This window comes from Scyliorhinus torazame, chromosome 26, assembly GCF_047496885.1.
Source record: "Scyliorhinus torazame isolate Kashiwa2021f chromosome 26, sScyTor2.1, whole genome shotgun sequence".
In the NCBI taxonomy this organism is placed as follows: Eukaryota; Metazoa; Chordata; class Chondrichthyes; order Carcharhiniformes; family Scyliorhinidae; genus Scyliorhinus; species Scyliorhinus torazame.
Window position 1 is genome coordinate 32,626,062 of NC_092732.1, and position 16,337 is coordinate 32,642,398.

General features: G+C 61.7%; 1 protein-coding gene across 1 annotated transcript in view; it reads right to left on the reverse strand.

Moving 5' to 3' along the window:
• LOC140402944 (insulin-like growth factor 1 receptor) overlaps positions 1-16,337 on the reverse strand; it is a 125,158-nt gene that overhangs the window by 95,994 nt on the left and 12,827 nt on the right. Inside the window, exons 3-4 of the mRNA XM_072490586.1 lie at positions 10,668-10,906; positions 4,015-4,182 (exon numbers count right to left, since the gene is read on the reverse strand). Coding sequence (XP_072346687.1) covers positions 4,015-4,182; positions 10,668-10,906 — 407 coding nt within the window. The remainder of the gene's footprint in view (positions 1-4,014; positions 4,183-10,667; positions 10,907-16,337) is intronic.

The following is a 16,337-nucleotide window of genomic DNA, read 5'->3' on the forward strand; positions in this document are numbered from 1 at the left end:
TGAGTCAGTGTGAGTCAGTGTGAGTCAGTGTGGAGTCAGTGTGGGGTCAGTGTGAGTCAGTGTGGGGTCAGTGTGGGGTCAGTGTGGGGTCAGTGTGGAGTCAGTGTGGGTCAGTGTGGGTCAGTGTGAGTCAGTGTGGAGTCAGTGTGAGTCAGTGTGGAGTCAGTGTGGGGTCAGTGTGAGTCAGTGTGGGGTCAGTGTGGGGTCAGTGTGAGTCAGTGTGGGGTCAGTGTGGGGTCAGTGTGGAGTCAGTGTGGGGTCAGTGTGGGGTCAGTGTGAGTCAGTGTGGGGTCAGTGTGAGTCAGTGTGAGTCAGTGTGAGTCAGTGTGGGGTCAGTGTGAGTCAGTGTGGGGTCAGTGTGAGTCAGTGTGGGGTCAGTGTGGGTCAGTGTGAGTCAGTGTGAGTCAGTGTGGGGTCAGTGTGAGTCAGTGTGGAGTCAGTGTGAGTCAGTGTGGAGTCAGTGTGGGGTCAGTGTGGGTCAGTGTGGGTCAGTGTGAGTCAGTGTGGGGTCAGTGTGGGTCAGTGTGGGGTCAGTGTGGGGTCAGTGTGGGTCAGTGTGGGGTCAGTGTGGGTCAGTGTGGTTCAGTGTGAGTCAGTGTGGGGTCAGTGTGGGTCAGTGTGGGGTCAGTGTGGGTCAGTGTGAGTCAGTGTGGGGTCAGTGTGGGTCAGTGTGGGGTCAGTGTGGAGTCAGTGTGGGTCAGTGTGAGTCAGTGTGGGGTCAGTGTGGAGTCAGTGTGAGTCAGTGTGGAGTCAGTGTGAGTCAGTGTGAGTCAGTGTGAGTCAGTGTGGGGTCAGTGTGGGGTCAGTGTGGGGTCAGTGTGGGTCAGTGTGGGGTCAGTGTGGGTCAGTGTGAGTCAGTGTGGGTCAGTGTGGGGTCAGTGTGGGGTCAGTGTGGGGTCAGTGTGGGGTCAGTGTGGGGTCAGTGTGAGTCAGTGTGGGGTTAGTGTGGGTCAGTGTGAGTCAGTGTGAGTCAGTGTGGGGTCAGTGTGAGTCAGTGTGAGTCAGTGTGAGTCAGTGTGGGGTCAGTGTGAGTCAGTGTGGGGTCAGTGTGAGTCAGTGTGGGGTCAGTGTGGGTCAGTGTGGGTCAGTGTGAGTCAGTGTGAGTCAGTGTGGGGTCAGTGTGAGTCAGTGTGGAGTCAGTGTGAGTCAGTGTGGAGTCAGTGTGGGGTCAGTGTGGGGTCAGTGTGGGTCAGTGTGGGTCAGTGTGAGTCAGTGTGAGTCAGTGTGGAGTCAGTGTGGGTCAGTGTGAGTCAGTGTGGGGTCAGTGTGGGGTCAGTGTGGGGTCAGTGTGGGTCAGTGTGGGGTCAGTGTGGGTCAGTGTGAGTCAGTGTGGGTCAGTGTGGGGTCAGTGTGGGGTCAGTGTGGGGTCAGTGTGGGGTCAGTGTGGGGTCAGTGTGAGTCAGTGTGGGGTTAGTGTGGGTCAGTGTGAGTCAGTGTGAGTCAGTGTGGGTCAGTGTGGGGTCAGTGTGGGGTCAGTGTGGGTCAGTGTGGGGTCAGTGTGAGTCAGTGTGGGGTCAGTGTGAGTCAGTGTGGGGTTAGTGTGGGGTCAGTGTGAGTCAGTGTGGGGTCAGTGTGAGTCAGTGTGGGTCAGTGTGGGGTCAGTGTGAGTCAGTGTGGGTCAGTGTGAGTCAGTGTGGGGTTAGTGTGGGGTCAGTGTGAGTCAGTGTGGGGTCAGTGTGGGTCAGTGTGGGGTCAGTGTGGGGTCAGTGTGAGTCAGTGTGGGGTTAGTGTGGGGTCAGTGTGAGTCAGTGTGGGGTCAGTGTGGGTCAGTGTGGGTCAGTGTGGGGTCAGTGTGGGGTCAGTGTGAGTCAGTGTGGGGTCAGTGTGAGGTCAGTGTGAGTCAGTGTGAGTCAGTGTGGGGTCAGTGTGGGGTCAGTGTGGGGTCAGTGTGAGTCAGTGTGGGGTTAGTGTGGGGTCAGTGTGAGTCAGTGTGGGGTCAGTGTGGGTCAGTGTGGGTCAGTGTGGGGTCAGTGTGGGGTCAGTGTGAGTCAGTGTGGGGTCAGTGTGAGTCAGTGTGAGTCAGTGTGGGGTCAGTGTGGGGTCAGTGTGGGGTCAGTGTGGGTCAGTGTGGGTCAGTGTGGGGTCAGTGTGAGTCAGTGTGGGGTCAGTGTGGAGTCAGTGTGAGTCAGTGTGGGGTCAGTGTGGGGTCAGTGTGGGGTCAGTGTGAGTCAGTGTGGGGTCAGTGTGAGTCAGTGTGGGGTCAGTGTGGGGTCAGTGTGGGGTCAGTGTGGAGTCAGTGTGAGTCAGTGTGGGGTCAGTGTGGGGTTAGTGTGGGTCAGTGTGGGGTCAGTGTGGGTCAGTGTGGGGTCAGTGTGGGTCAGTGTGAGTCAGTGTGAGTCAGTGTGAGTCAGTGTGGGGTCAGTGTGGGGTCAGTGTGGGGTCAGTGTGGGTCAGTGTGGGTCAGTGTGGGGTCAGTGTGAGTCAGTGTGGAGTCAGTGTGGGGTAAGTGTACGTTCAGTGTAGGTTCAGTGTAGGGTCTGTGTGGGGTCAGTGTAGGTTCAGTGTGGGGTCAGTGTAGGGTCAATTGTAAGTGACCTTCTTGTTTATACCCCCATTCCGCCGTTATCATTTTTGTTCTATGGATGATTAATGGAGATGTGTCTTTCAGTCAAACAGCAGAGAGAGCGAGGAAGTGATCAGAGAGAATTCTCTGCCAGTCTCTGTAACTTTGAACTGGAGTTTCAGAGTTGTCGGCAGCAGAGAGAAGGATGGCCTGGGTCTCGGTTGGCTGGATTGGCTGGATGGGGGGGGGCAATGAATTTGCCTAAAAGGCTGTGCTCTATCCGGTAACAGGTGGTGACTGGATTTTATGCCAGTGCAATGGTTCTCAGAGACCTGAAGGATTCAGTTGGACTCCTGGATTCAGAAAGGCTGCCTTTTTATTCACCTTCTCCAGAAAGACTGTGGGTGCTGTATCCCGAAAGCTTCAAGGGCCTGAATGAATCGACAGTAAGAGCTCAAACTGAAAGCAAAAGTTCATGATATGTCTCTTTGACTTCTTTTTTTTTCACCCCTTTCTGCCCCTCTATGTTTGTCTGCCTTGCGTGCGTTTAGAGGGTGGGGCACAACTTAAAATGGGGGATTAGCAATTAGATAATAGTTGACCAGTTGTATTTGCTGCATATTTCAGTATCGTTCTTCTGGGTTTAAATTTACTAACCTGGCGACTATAATTATTGGGCGTCAGAGGGTATTTTTAGCAGGATTATTGGTTAGTTTCCCCGTGTGTTGCGATTCCGGGGACAATTGGGGCTGGAATTGACTGTGCCCTAGCCCGGGGTGTCGTAACACAGTGTGGGTGGCGGTGATCTTATTGTCATGTTAGAGTACCTTTAAGAGATGGGTGTTTATAAATGGGGGTGTATATAAATATCTGCAGTGAGAGTACCTTTAAGAAATGGGTGTCGCAGTGATGTCAGAGAGTGGGTGGAGCTGGGCTGTCTGTCAGCTTTTTACTTTCGTTTTAGGCTGTTTGCTGCAGGGTGTGTTTTAGTTGCGTTTTCGGAGCTGGGTAGCTACAGTCACAGCCAGAAGGTGTATGAATCTCTCTCTGTTATCTAAAGACTGTAAATCGATCCTGCTGATTTAAAACTAATAACATTAGTGACTTTAACCTGAGGTGCTTCTGGTAAAAGGTATTTTAAGTCTTCTGGATGTTAAAAGGAAAGCTTAAAGGATTACTTAGTGTTGTATTCTTTGGGGGTTGGATTTGAATTGATGGTCGCTAAGATGTTCACTGTATGTTTTAAAAAGGTTAACTTGAGTTCATAGAATAAACATTGCTTTGCTTTAAAAAATACTTTTCCATTTCTGCTGTCCCACACCTGTAGAGTGGGCCGTGTGCTCCCCATACCACAATCTAGTCAAAGTTGTGGGTCAGGTGAACTCCATGATACACTTTGGGCTTCTCCAAACCCTGGCCCATTACATTATTGACTGTCGGGGCAGACTAGAGGGGCCGTATGGCCTCCATCCTGCTCCCGATTGGTGCGGTGTGTCACCCTGAACTCTCACCTTTGTGGCAGTAGTCGTTGATATAGAGCTCGCCGTCTTCGGGCTGTTGCTGCCACACCACCAGGTAGTAGGTGATGTTACCGTTCTGCTGCAGTGGGGGTTTCCACTTCACGATCAGCTGCGAGGACGAGTTCGACGTGGACACCACGTCCTGGGGGACAGTGGGAGCTGCCGAGGGCAGACAGGAGAATGAGTGGCGCGCGGTCCGGTGGCCCGGGGACATCCCCGTCCTCCTCCCCAGCGCGCGCTGGAACCCTGTCCTCCCTTCCCGCCCAGCCTCCTGCCCAATGCCGGACAAGCCCATCGATCACTTCCACACCTTAGCCTGGCTATTCAGTCGAATCTTCAATCATGGCCCATTGGGCGAGGCGGGGTGGAACTAAACGTCCAGCCTTAAAGTTGCTTATTTGTGCCTTTACAAGGCAGTCGCAACATTGAGCCCATCTCGAGTGACCTGGGACGTCATTCTCCGACCCCCCCCCCCCACCCGGCCGGGTCGGAGAATGGCCGTTGGCTGCCGTGAATCCCCCCCCCCCCGCCGAAGTCTCCGGTCCCGGAGATTGGGCGGGGGGCGGGAATCGGGCCGCGCCGGTCGGCGGGACCCCCCGCTCGATTCTCCGGCCCGGATGGGCCGAAATCCCGCCCAGAAATTGCCTGTCCCGCCGGCGTAAATCAAAGCTGGTATTTACCGGCGGGACCAGGCAGCGCGGGCGGGCTCCGGGGTCCTGGGGGGGGGGGGGCGCGGGGCGATCTGGCCCCGGGGAGTGCCCCCCACGGTGGCCCGGCCCGCGATCGGGGCCCACCGATCCGCGGGCGGGCCTGTGCCGTGGGGGGCGCTCGTTCCCTTCCGCCTTCGCCACGGTCTCCACCATGGCGGAGGCGGAAGACACTCTCCCCACTGCGCGTGCGCGGGAAACTGTCGGCGGCCGCTGACGCTCCCGCGCATGCGCCGCATTTCCGCGCCAGCTGGCGGGGCGGAAATCCCTCCGGCGCTGACCTAGCCCCTCAATGTTGGGGCTCGGCACCCAAAGATGCAGAGCATTCCGCACCTTTGAGCCGGCACGATGCCCGTCTGATTGGCGCCGTTTTTGGCGCCAGTCGGCGGACATCGCGCCGTTGGGGGAGAATTTCGCCCCAGGTGTCTATCCTCCCTGTGAGTATATAGAACAATTATAATGAGCCGATCTTTTGCATATTCCTGAACTATTATTACCTGATTTTGACATTCACCAGCACAGCAACTCTCAACAGGTGAAGACTTCCTACCTGCTCTCCACTCTCACTCTCTTACTGAAATCTGATTGGGCAACGCTCTCTCTCATTTCGCTGACTTTCACGCCTCGCAGTCCAAAGATTCTGGGCTCGAGTCGCACTCAGTCACTTGAGAACAGACAATACTCCCAGAGAGCACCGCACTGTCGGAGGGTCAGTACTGAGGGAGCGCCGCACTGTCAATGGGTCAGTACTGAGGGAGTGCCGCACGGTCGGAGGGTCAGTACTGAGGGAGTGCCGCACTGTGGGAGGGTCAGGACTGAGGGAGAGCCGCACTGTGGGAGGGTCAGTACTGAGGGAGCGCTGCACTGTCAGAGGGTCAGTACTGAGGGAGTGCCGCACTGTCAGAGGGTCAGTACTGAGGGAGCGCCGCTCTGTCGGAGAGTCAGGACTGAGGGAGAGCCGCTCTGTCGGAGAGTCAGGACTGAGGGAGAGCCGCACTGTGGGAGGGTCAGTACTGAGGGAGTGCCGCACTGTGGGAGGGTCAGTACTGAGGGAGCGCTGCACTGTCAGAGGGTCAGTACTGAGGGAGTGCCGCACTGTCAGAGGGTCAGTACTGAGGGAGCGCCGCACTGTGGGAGGGTCAGTGCTGAGGGAGCGCTGCACTGTCAGAGGGTCAGTACTGAGGGAGTGCCGCACTGTTGGAGGGTCAGTACTGAGGGAGCGCCGCACTGTCGGAGGGTCAGTACTGAGGGAGCGCCGCTCTGTCGGAGAGTCAGGACTGAGGGAGAGCCGCACTGTGGGAGGGTCAGTACTGAGGGAGTGCCGCACTGTGGGAGGGTCAGTGCTGAGGGAGCGCTGCACTGTCAGAGGGTCAGTACTGAGGGAGCGCCGCACTGTCAGAGGGTCAGTACTGAGGGAGCGCCACACTGTGGGAGGGCCAGTACTGAGGGAGTGCCGCACTGTCAGAGGGTCAGTACTGAGGGAGTGCTGCACTGTCAGACGGTCAGTACTGAGGGAGCGCCGCACTGTCAATGGGTCAGTACTGATGGAGCGCCACACTGTCAGAGGGTCAGTACTGAGGGAGTGCTGCACTGTCAGACGGTCAGTACTGAGGGAGCGCCGCACTGTCAGAGGGTCAGTACTGAGGGAGCGCCACACTGTCAGAGGGTCAGTACTGAGGGAGTGCTGCACTGTCAGACGGTCAGTACTGAGGGAGTGCTGCACTGTCAGACGGTCAGTACTGAGGGAGCGCCGCACTGTCAATGGGTCAGTACTGATGGAGCGCCACACTGTCAGAGGGTCAGTACTGAGGGAGCGCCGCACTGTCGGACGGTCAGTACTGAGTGAGTGCTGCACTGTCAATGGGTCAGTACTGAGGGAGCGCCGCACGGTCGGAGGGTCAGTACTGAGGGAGCGCCGCACTGTCGGAGAGTCAGGACTGAGGGAGAGCTTCACTGTGGGAGGGTCAGTACTGAGGGAGCGCCGCACTGTCAGAGGGTCAGTACTGAGGGAGCGCTGCACTGTCAGAGGGTCAGTACTGAGGCAGCGCCGCACTGTCAGAGGGTCAGTACTGAGGGAGTGCCGCACTGTCAGAGGGTCAGTACTGAGGGAGTGCCGCACTGTGGGAGGGTCAGTACTGAGGGAGCGCCGCACTGTGGGAGGGTCAGTACTGAGGAAGCTCCGCACTGTGGGAGGGTCAGTGCTGAGGGAGTGCTGCATTGTGGGAGGGTCAGTACTGAGGGAGTGCCTCACTGTCAGAGGGTCAGTACTGAGGGAGTGCCGCACTGTCAGAGGGTCAGCACTGAGGGAGCGCCGCACTGTGGGATGGTCAGTACTGAGGGAGCGCCGCACTGTGGGAGGGTCAGTACTGAGGGAGCTCCGCACTGTGGGAGGGTCAGTGCTGAGGGAGTGCTGCATTGTGGGAGAGTCAGTACTGAGGGAGCGCCGCACTGTGGGAGGGTCAGTACGGAGAGAGTGCCGCACTGTGGGAGGGTCAGTACTGAGGGAGTGCCGCAGTGTGGGAGGGTCAGTACTGAGGGAGTGCCTCACTGTCAGAGGGTCAGTACTGAGGGAGTGCTGCACTGTCAGAGGGTCAGTACTGAGGGAGCGCCGCACTGTGGGAGGGTTAGTACTGAGGGAGCGCCGCACTGTCGGACGGTCAGTACTGAGGGAGCGCCGCACTGTCAGAGGGTCAATACTGAGGGAGTGCCGCATGGTCAGAGGGTCAGTACTGAGGGAGCGCTGCACTGTGGGAGGGTCAGCACTGAGGGAGCGCCGCACTGTCAGAGGGTCAGTACTGAGGGAGCGCCGCACTGTGGGAGGGTCAGTACTGAGGGAGTGCCGCACTGTGTGAGAGTCAGTACTGAGGGAGCGCCGCACTGTGGGAGGGTCAGTACTGAGGGAGCGCCGCACTGTCGGAGGGTCAGTACTGAGGGAGTGCCGCAGTGTCGGAGGGTCAGTAATGAGTGAGTGCCGCACTGTCGGAGGTTCAGTACTGAGGGAGTGCCGCACTGTGGGAGGGTCAGTACTGAGGGAGTGCCGTACTGTGGGAGGGTCAGTACTGAGGGAGCGCCGCACTGTGGGAGGGTCAGTACTGAGGGAGCGCCGCACTGTCAGAGGGTCAGTACTGAGGGAGCGCTGCACAGTCAGAGGGTCAGTACTGAGGGAGCGCCGCACTGTCGGAGGGTCAGTACTGAGGGAGTGCCGCACTGTCAGAGGGTCAGTAGTGAGGGAGTGCCGCACTGTGGGAGGGTCAGTACTGAGGGAGTGACGCACTGTCAGAGGGTCAGTAGTGAGGGAGTGCCGCACTGTCAGAGGGTCAGTACTGTGGGAGCGCCGCACTGTGGGAGGGTCAGTACTGAGGGAGCGCCGCACTGTGGGAGGGTCAGTACTGAGGGAGCGCCGCACTGTCGGTGGGTCAGTACTGAGGGAGCGCCGCACTGTCAGAGGGTCAGTACTGAGGCAGCGCCGCACTGTCAGAGGGTCAGTACTGAGGGAGTGCCGCACTGTCAGAGGGTCAGTACTGAGGGAGTGCCGCACTGTGGGAGGGTCAGTACTGAGGGAGCGCCGCACTGTGGGAGGGTCACTACTGAGGAAGCTCCGCACTGTGGGAGGGTCAGTGCTGAGGGAGTGCTGCATTGTGGGAGGGTCAGTACTGAGGGAGTGCCTCACTGTCAGAGGGTCAGTACTGAGGGAGTGCCGCACTGTCAGAGGGTCAGCACTGAGGGAGCGCCGCACTGTGGGATAGTCAGTACTGAGGGAGCGCCGCACTGTGGGAGGGTCAGTACTGAGGGAGCTCCGCACTGTGGGAGGGTCAGTGCTGAGGGAGTGCTGCATTGTGGGAGAGTCAGTACTGAGGGAGCGCCGCACTGTGGGAGTGTCAGTACGGAGAGAGTGCCGCACTGTGGGAGGGTCAGTACTGAGGGAGTGCCGCAGTGTGGGAGGGTCAGTACTGAGGGAGTGCCTCACTGTCAGAGGGTCAGTACTGAGGGAGTGCTGCACTGTCAGAGGGTCAGTACTGAGGGAGCGCTGCACTGTGGGAGGGTTAGTACTGAGGGAGCGCCGCACTGTCGGACGGTCAGTACTGAGGGAGCGCCGCACTGTCAGAGGGTCAATACTGAGGGAGTGCCGCACGGTCAGAGGGTCAGTACTGAGGGAGCGCTGCACTGTGGGAGGGTCAGCACTGAGGGAGCGCCGCACTGTCAGAGGGTCAGTACTGAGGGAGCGCCGCACTGTGGGAGGGTCAGTACTGAGGGAGTGCCGCACTGTGTGAGAGTCAGTACTGAGGGAGCGCCGCACTGTGGGAGGGTCAGTACTGAGGGAGCGCCGCACTGTCGGAGGGTCAGTACTGAGGGAGTGCCGCAGTGTCGGAGGGTCAGTAATGAGTGAGTGCCGCACTGTCGGAGGTTCAGTACTGAGGGAGTGCCGCACTGTGGGAGGGTCAGTACTGAGGGAGTGCCGTACTGTGGGAGGGTCAGTACTGAGGGAGCGCCGCACTGTGGGAGGGTCAGTACTGAGGGAGCGCCGCACTGTCAGAGGGTCAGTACTGAGGGAGCGCTGCACAGTCAGAGGGTCAGTACTGAGGGAGCGCCGCACTGTCGGAGGGTCAGTACTGAGGGAGTGCCGCACTGTCAGAGGGTCAGTAGTGAGGGAGTGCCGCACTGTGGGAGGGTCAGTACTGAGGGAGTGACGCGCTGTCAGAGGGTCAGTAGTGAGGGAGTGCCGCACTGTCAGAGGGTCAGTACTGTGGGAGCGCCGCACTGTGGGAGGGTCAGTACTGAGGGAGCGCCGCACTGTGGGAGGGTCAGTACTGAGGGAGCGCCGCACTGTCGGTGGGTCAGTACTGAGGGAGCGCCGCACTGTCAGAGGGTCAGTACTGAGCGAAGCGCCGCACTGTCAGAGGGTCAGTAGTGAGGGAGCGCCGCACTGTCGGAGGGTCCGTACTGAGGGAGTGCTGCACTGTGGGAGGGTCAGCACTGAGGGAGTGCCGTACTGTCAGAGGGTCAGTACTGAGGGAGCGCCGCACTTTCAGAGGGTCAGTACTGAGGGAGTGCCGCACTGTGGGAGAGTCAGTACTGAGGGAGTGCCGCACTGTGGGAGGGTCAGTACTGAGGGAGTGCCGCACTGTGGGAGGGTCAGTACTGAGGGAGTGCCGCACTGTGGGAGGGTCAGTACTGAGGGAGCGCCGCACTGTGGGTGGGTCAGTACTGAGGGAAGCGCCGCACTGTCAGAGGGTCAGTACTGAGGGAGTGCCGCACTGTGGGTGGGTCAGTACTGAGGGAAGCGCCGCACTGTCAGAGGGTCAGTAGTGAGGGAGTGCCGCACTGTCGGAGGGTCAGTGCTGAGGAAGGTGCCATCTTTCAGGATGAGAGGCCTCTGCCTCTCGGGAGGGTATAAACGTTTCCATGGCTGATCTTGAAGGATGAGCGGGGGGGGGGGGGGGGGGCGGGGGTTCCCTGGTGGTCTGGGGCTAACATTTGACTCTCAGGCAATGTACATCGTCTGCGCCACTATCACATTGCTTATGTTTTCAGGAGATGTGGGCGTCGCTGGCTGGGCATTTGTTACCCCCCCCCCCTTCGAGAAAGGGGTGGGTGACCCCCTGCCTATCCCACCACAATTTATACAGCAAAAGGCTGCAAGTCGACCCTGATTGGCCGAGCCCTTGGAGGAACTAACGGCTCCTCCAAATTCCAGGGTAATTCAAAAAGGCTTGGACGTGTTGCTTTTGTTTGCAGCGTGAACGGCACCCTGCTCTCTTCTCCTGCAGTACAAATTGTTGAGAGAGTTTGAAGCTTGGCGTTCTCATGTTTGCCCTGATGAGATTGTTCAGCAACGTGCCCCCATCATCCACCCTGCCCACCCCCCCCATCCCGCCGTACATCTCCCCCCCCCCCCGCGTCCCACCCCCGCCTCCAGCAGCTCCCCCCCCCCCGTACCAGCCGGTCTTGTGCGGAAATACACCAGCTCACTCTTGGCTCCGTGGCCGTGACTGGCCTCCGAGACGGTGAGTGTGATAGCTCGGATAAAGATGGCGTATTGGGTCCAGGGCCTGAGATTGTAGAGCATCACCTCGGGGAAGTGGTCCCTGTTGAGGGGATGGTCCACGTCCACCATGGTCCAGCTGTTCGACACGCAGGCGTCCTGCCCGATATCCTCCGTTACGTTCTGGAAGGGTCTGGAACAAGAAAGAGAGGAGAATTACATCCGAACCAGGCCATTCAGCCCCTCTGCTCCAGTGCCTCTGTTCCTGCTTGTCATGTGAGAGTACCTTTAAGAAATGGGTGTTTATAAATGGGTGTGTATATAAATATCTGTAGTGAGAGTACCTTTAAGAAATGGGTATTTATTACTGCAGTGATGTCAGAGAGTGGGTGGAGCTGGGCTGTCTGTCAGCTTTTTACTTTCGTTTTAGGCTATTTTCTGCAGGGTGCGTTTTAGTTTCGTTGTCAGAGCTGGGTAGCTGCAGTCACAGCCAGAAGGTGCATGAATCTCTCTCTGTAATCTAAAGACTGTAAATCGATCCTGGTGATTTGAAACTAATAACTGTAGTGACTTTAACCTGATGTGCTTCTGGTAAAAGGTGTTTTAAGTCTTATGGATGTTAAAAAGAAAAGCTTAAAGGATTACTGAGCGTTGTATTCTTTGGGGGTTGTATTTGAATTGATGGTTGCTAAGTTCACTATGTTTTAAAAAGGTTAACTTGAGTTCATAGAATAAACATTGTTTTGCTTTAAAAATACTTTTCCATTTCTGCTGTCCCACTCCTGGAGAGTGGGCCGTGCGCTCCCCAGACAACAATCTAGTCAAAGTTGTGGGTCAGGTGAACTCCATGATACACTTTGGGGTTCTCTAAACCCTGGCCCATGACACACAGAGCGCTGTCCGAGGAGCTGGGCACTGTCCGAGGCGCTGGGCACTGTCCAAGGCGCTGGGCACTGTCCGAGGAGCTGGGCACTGTCCAAGGCGCTGGGCTCTGTCCAAGGCGCTGGGCACTGTCCGAGGCACTGGGCACTGTCCGAGGTCCTGGGCACTGTCCGAGGCGCTGGGCGCTGTCCAAGGCGCTGGGCACTGTCCGAGGAGCTGGGCACTGTCCAAGGCGCTGGGCTCTGTCCAAGGCGCTGGGCACTGTCCGAGGCACTGAGCACTGTCCGACGTCCTGGGCACTGTCCGAGGCGCTGGGCGCTGTCCAAGGCGCTGGGCTCTGTCCAAGGCGCTGGGCACTGTCCAAGGCGCTGGGCTCTGTCCAAGGCGCTGGGCACTGTCCGAGGCACTGGGCACTGTCCGAGGTCCTGGGCACTGTCCGAGGCGCTGGGCGCTGTCCGAGGCGCTGGGCGCTGTCCGAGGCACTGGGCACTGTCCGAGGTCCTGGGCACTGTCCGAGGCGCTGGGCGCTGTCCGAGGCGCTGGGCGCTGTCCGAGGCGCTGGGCACTGTCCGAGGCGCTGGACCATGTCCGAGACGCTGGGCACTCTCCGAGGTGCTGGGCACTGTCCGAGGTGCTGGGCGCTGTCCGAGGCGCTGGGCGCTGTCCGAGGCGCTGGGCACTGTCCGAGTAGCTGGGCACTGTCCGAGGCGCTGGGCACTGTCCGAGGCGCTGGGCACTGTCCGAGGCGCTGGGCACTGTCCGAGGCGCTGGGCACTGTCCGAGGCGCTGGGCACTGTCCGAGTAGCTGGGCACTGTCCGAGGTGCTGGACCATGTCCGAGGTGCTGGGCACTGTCCGAGGCGCTGGGCGCTGTCCGAGGCGCTGGGCGATGTCCGAGGCGCTGGACCATGTCCGAGGTGCTGGACACTGTCCGAGGCGCTGGGCGCTGTCCGAGGTGCTGGGCACTGTCCGAGGCGCTGGGCGCTGTCCGAGGCGCTGGACCATGTCCGAGGTGCTGGGCACTGTCCGAGGTGCTGGGCACTGTCCGAGGTGCTGGGCACTGTCCGAGGCGCTGGGCGCTGTCCGAGGCGCTGGACCATGTCCGAGGCGCTGGGCACTGTCCGAGGCGCAGGGCACTGTCCGAGGCGCTGGGCACTGTCCGAGGCGCTGGGCACTGTCCGAGGCGCTGGGCACTGTCCGAGGCGCTGGGCACTGTCCGAGGCGCTGGGCACTGTCCGAGGCGCTGGGCACTGTCCAAGGCGCTGGGCTCTGTCCAAGGCGCTGGGCACTGTCCGAGGTGCTGGGCACTGTCTGAGGCACTGGGCACTGTCCGAGGCGCTGGGCTCTGTCCAAGGCGCTGGGCACTGTCCGAGGCACTGGGCACTGTCTGAGGCACTGGGCACTGTCCGAGGCGCTGGGCACTGTCCGAGGCACTGGGCACTGTCCGAGGCGCTGGACCATGTCCGAGGTGCTGGGCACTGTCCGAGGCGCAGGGCACTGTCCGAGGCGCTGGGCACTGTCTGAGGCGCTGGACACTGTCCGAGGCGCTGGGCACTGTCCGAGGCGCTGCGCACTGTCCGAGGCGCTGAGCACTGTCCGAGGCGCTGGACACTGTCCGAGGCGCTGGGCACTGTCCGAGGCGCTGAGCACTGTCCGAGGCGCTGGGCACTGTCCGAGGCGCTGCGCACTGTCCGAGGCGCTGAGCACTGTCCGAGGCGCTGGGCACTGTCCGAGGCGCTGCGCACTGTCCGAGGCGCTGAGCACTGTCCGAGGCGCTGGACACTGTCCGAGGCGCTGGGCACTGTCCGAGGTGCTGGGCACTGTCCGAGGCGCTGGGCACTGTCCGAGGTGCTGGGCACTGTCTGAGGTGCTGGGCACTGTCCGAGGCACTGGGCACTGTCCGAGGCGCTGGGCACTGTCCGAGGAGCTGGGCACTGTCTGAGGCTCTGGGCACTGTCCGAGGTGCTGGGCACTGTCTGAGGCGCTGGGCACTGTCCGAGGTGCTGGGCACTGTCCGAGGTGCTGGGCACTGTCCGAGGAGCTGGGCACTGTCCGAGGCACTGGGTACTGTCCAAGGCGCTGGGCACTGTCCGAGGCGCTGGGCACTGTCCGAGGTGCTGGGCACTGTCCGAGGTGCTGCGCACTGTCCGAGGCGCTGGGCACTGTCCGAGGAGCTGGGCACTGTCCGAGGCACTGGGCACTGTCTGAGGCGCTGGGCACTGTCCGAGGTGCTGGGCACTGTCCGAGGAGCTGGGCTCTGTCCGAGGTGCTGGTCACTGTCCGAGGTGCTGGGCGCTGTCCGAGGCGCTGGGCGCTGTCCGAGGCGCTGCGCACTGTCCGAGGCGCTGAGCACTGTCCGAGGCGCTGGGCACTGTCCGAGGCGCTGGGCACTGTCCGAGGCGCTGCGCACTGTCCGAGGCGCTGAGCACTGTCCGAGGCGCTGAGCACTGTCCGAGGCGCTGGGCACTGTCCGAGGCGCTGGACACTGTCCGAGGCGCTGGGCACTGTCCGAGGCGCTGCGCACTGTCCGAGGCGCTGGGCACTGTCCGAGGCGCTGCGCACTGTCCGAGGCGCTGAGCACTGTCCGAGGTGCTGGACACTGTCCGAGGCGCTGGGCACTGTCCGAGGCGCTGGGCTCTGTCCGAGGTGCTGGGCACTGTCCGAGGCGCTGGGCTCTGTCCGAGGCGCTGGGCTCTGTCCGAGGCGCTGGGCTCTGTCCGAGGCGCTGGGCTCTGTCCGAGGCGCTGGGCTCTGTCCGAGGCGCTGGGCTCTGTCCGAGGTGCTGGGCACTGTCCGAGGCGCTGGGCTCTGTCCGAGGCGCTGGGCACTGTCCGAGGCGCTGGGCACTGTCCGAGGCGCTGGGCTCTGTCCGAGGCGCTGGGCTCTGTCCGAGGAGCTGGGCACTGTCCGAGGCACTGGGCACTGTCCGAGGCGCTGGGCACTGTCCGAGGCGCTGGGCACTGTCCGAGGCGCTGGGCACTGTCCGAGGCGCTGGGCACTGTCCGAGACGCTGGGCACTGTCCGAGGCGCTGGGCACTGTCCGAGACGCTGGGCACGGTCTGAGGCGCTGGGCACTGTCCGAGGCGCTGGGCACTGTCCAAGGCGCTGGGCACTGTCCGAGGCTCTGGACACTGTCCGAGGCGCTGGGCACGGTCCGAGGCACTGGGCACTGTCCGAGGGGCTGGGCACTGTCCGAGGTGCTGGGCACTGTCCGAGGAGCTGGGCACTGTCCGAGGCGCTGGGCACTGTCCGAGGCGCTGGGCGCTGTCCGAGGAGCTGGGCGCTGTCCGAGGAGCTGGGCGCTGTCCGAGGCGCTGGGCACAGTCCGAGGCGCTGGGCTCTGTCCGAGGCGCTGGGCTCTGTCCGAGGCGCTGGGCTCTGTCCGAGGCGCTGGGCTCTGTCCGAGGTGCTGGGCACTGTCCGAGGCGCTGGGTTCTGTCCGAGGAGCTGGGCACTGTCCGAGGCGCTGGGCACTGTCCGAGGCGCTGGGCTCTGTCCGAGGCGCTGGGCTCTGTCCGAGGCGCTGGGCTCTGTTCGAGGAGCTGGGCACTGTCCGAGGCGCTGGGCACTGTCCGAGGCGCTGGGCACTGTCCGAGGCGCTGGGCACAGTCCGAGGCGCTGGGCACTGTCCGAGACGCTGGGCACTGTCCGAGACGTTGGGCACGGTCCGAGGCGTTGGGCACTGTCCGAGGCGCTGGGCACTGTCCGAGACGCTGGGCACGGTCCGAGGCGCTGGGCACTGTCCGAGGCGCTGGGCACTGTCCAAGGCGCTGGGCACTGTCCGAGGCTCTGGACACTGTCCGAGGCGCTGGGCACGGTCCGAGGCACTGGGCACTGTCCGAGGTGCTGGGCACTGTCCGAGGTGCTGGGCACTGTCCAAGGAGCTGGGCACTGTCCGAGGCGCTGGGCACTGTCCGAGGCGCTGGGCACTGTCCGAGGAGCTGGGCCATGTCCGAGGTGCTGGGCGCTGTCCGAGGTGCTGGGCACTGTCCGAGGAGCTGGGCACTGTCCGAGGCGCTGGGCACAGTCCGAGGTGCTGGGCGCTGTCCGAGGTGCTGGGCGCTGTCCGAGGCGCTGGGCACTCTCCGAGGCGCTGGGCACTGTCCGAGGCGCTGGGCACTGTCCGAGGCGCTGGGCACTGTCCAAGGCGCTGGGCACTGTCCGAGGCTCTGGACACTGTCCGAGGCGCTGGGCGCTGTCCGAGGGGCTGGGCGCTGTCCGAGGCGCTGGGCGCTGTCCGAGGTGCTGGGCCATGTCCGAGGCGCTGGGCACTGTCCGAGGCGCTGGGCGCTGTCCGAGGCGCTGGGCACTGTCCGAGGCGCTGGGCGCTGTCCGAGGGGCTGGGCGCTGTCCGAGGCGCTGGGCGCTGTCCGAGGCGCTGGGCGCTGTCCGAGGCGCTGGGCACTGTCCGAGGCGCTGGGCACTGTCCGAGGCGCTGGGCATTGTCCGAGGCACTGGGCACGGTCCGAGGCGCTGGGCGCTGTCCGAGGAGCTGGGCACTGTCCGAGGCGCTGGGCACTGTCCGAGGCGCTGGGCACTGTCCGAGGCGCTGGGCTCTGTCCGAGGCGCTGGGCTCTGTCCGAGGAGCTGGGCACTGTCCGAGGCACTGGGCACTGTCCGAGGCGCTGGGCACTGTCCGAGGCGCTGGGCACTGTCCGAGGCGCTGGGCACTGTCCGAGGCGCTGGGCACTGTCCGAGACGCTGGGCACTGTCCGAGGCGCTGGGCACTGTCCGAGACGCTGG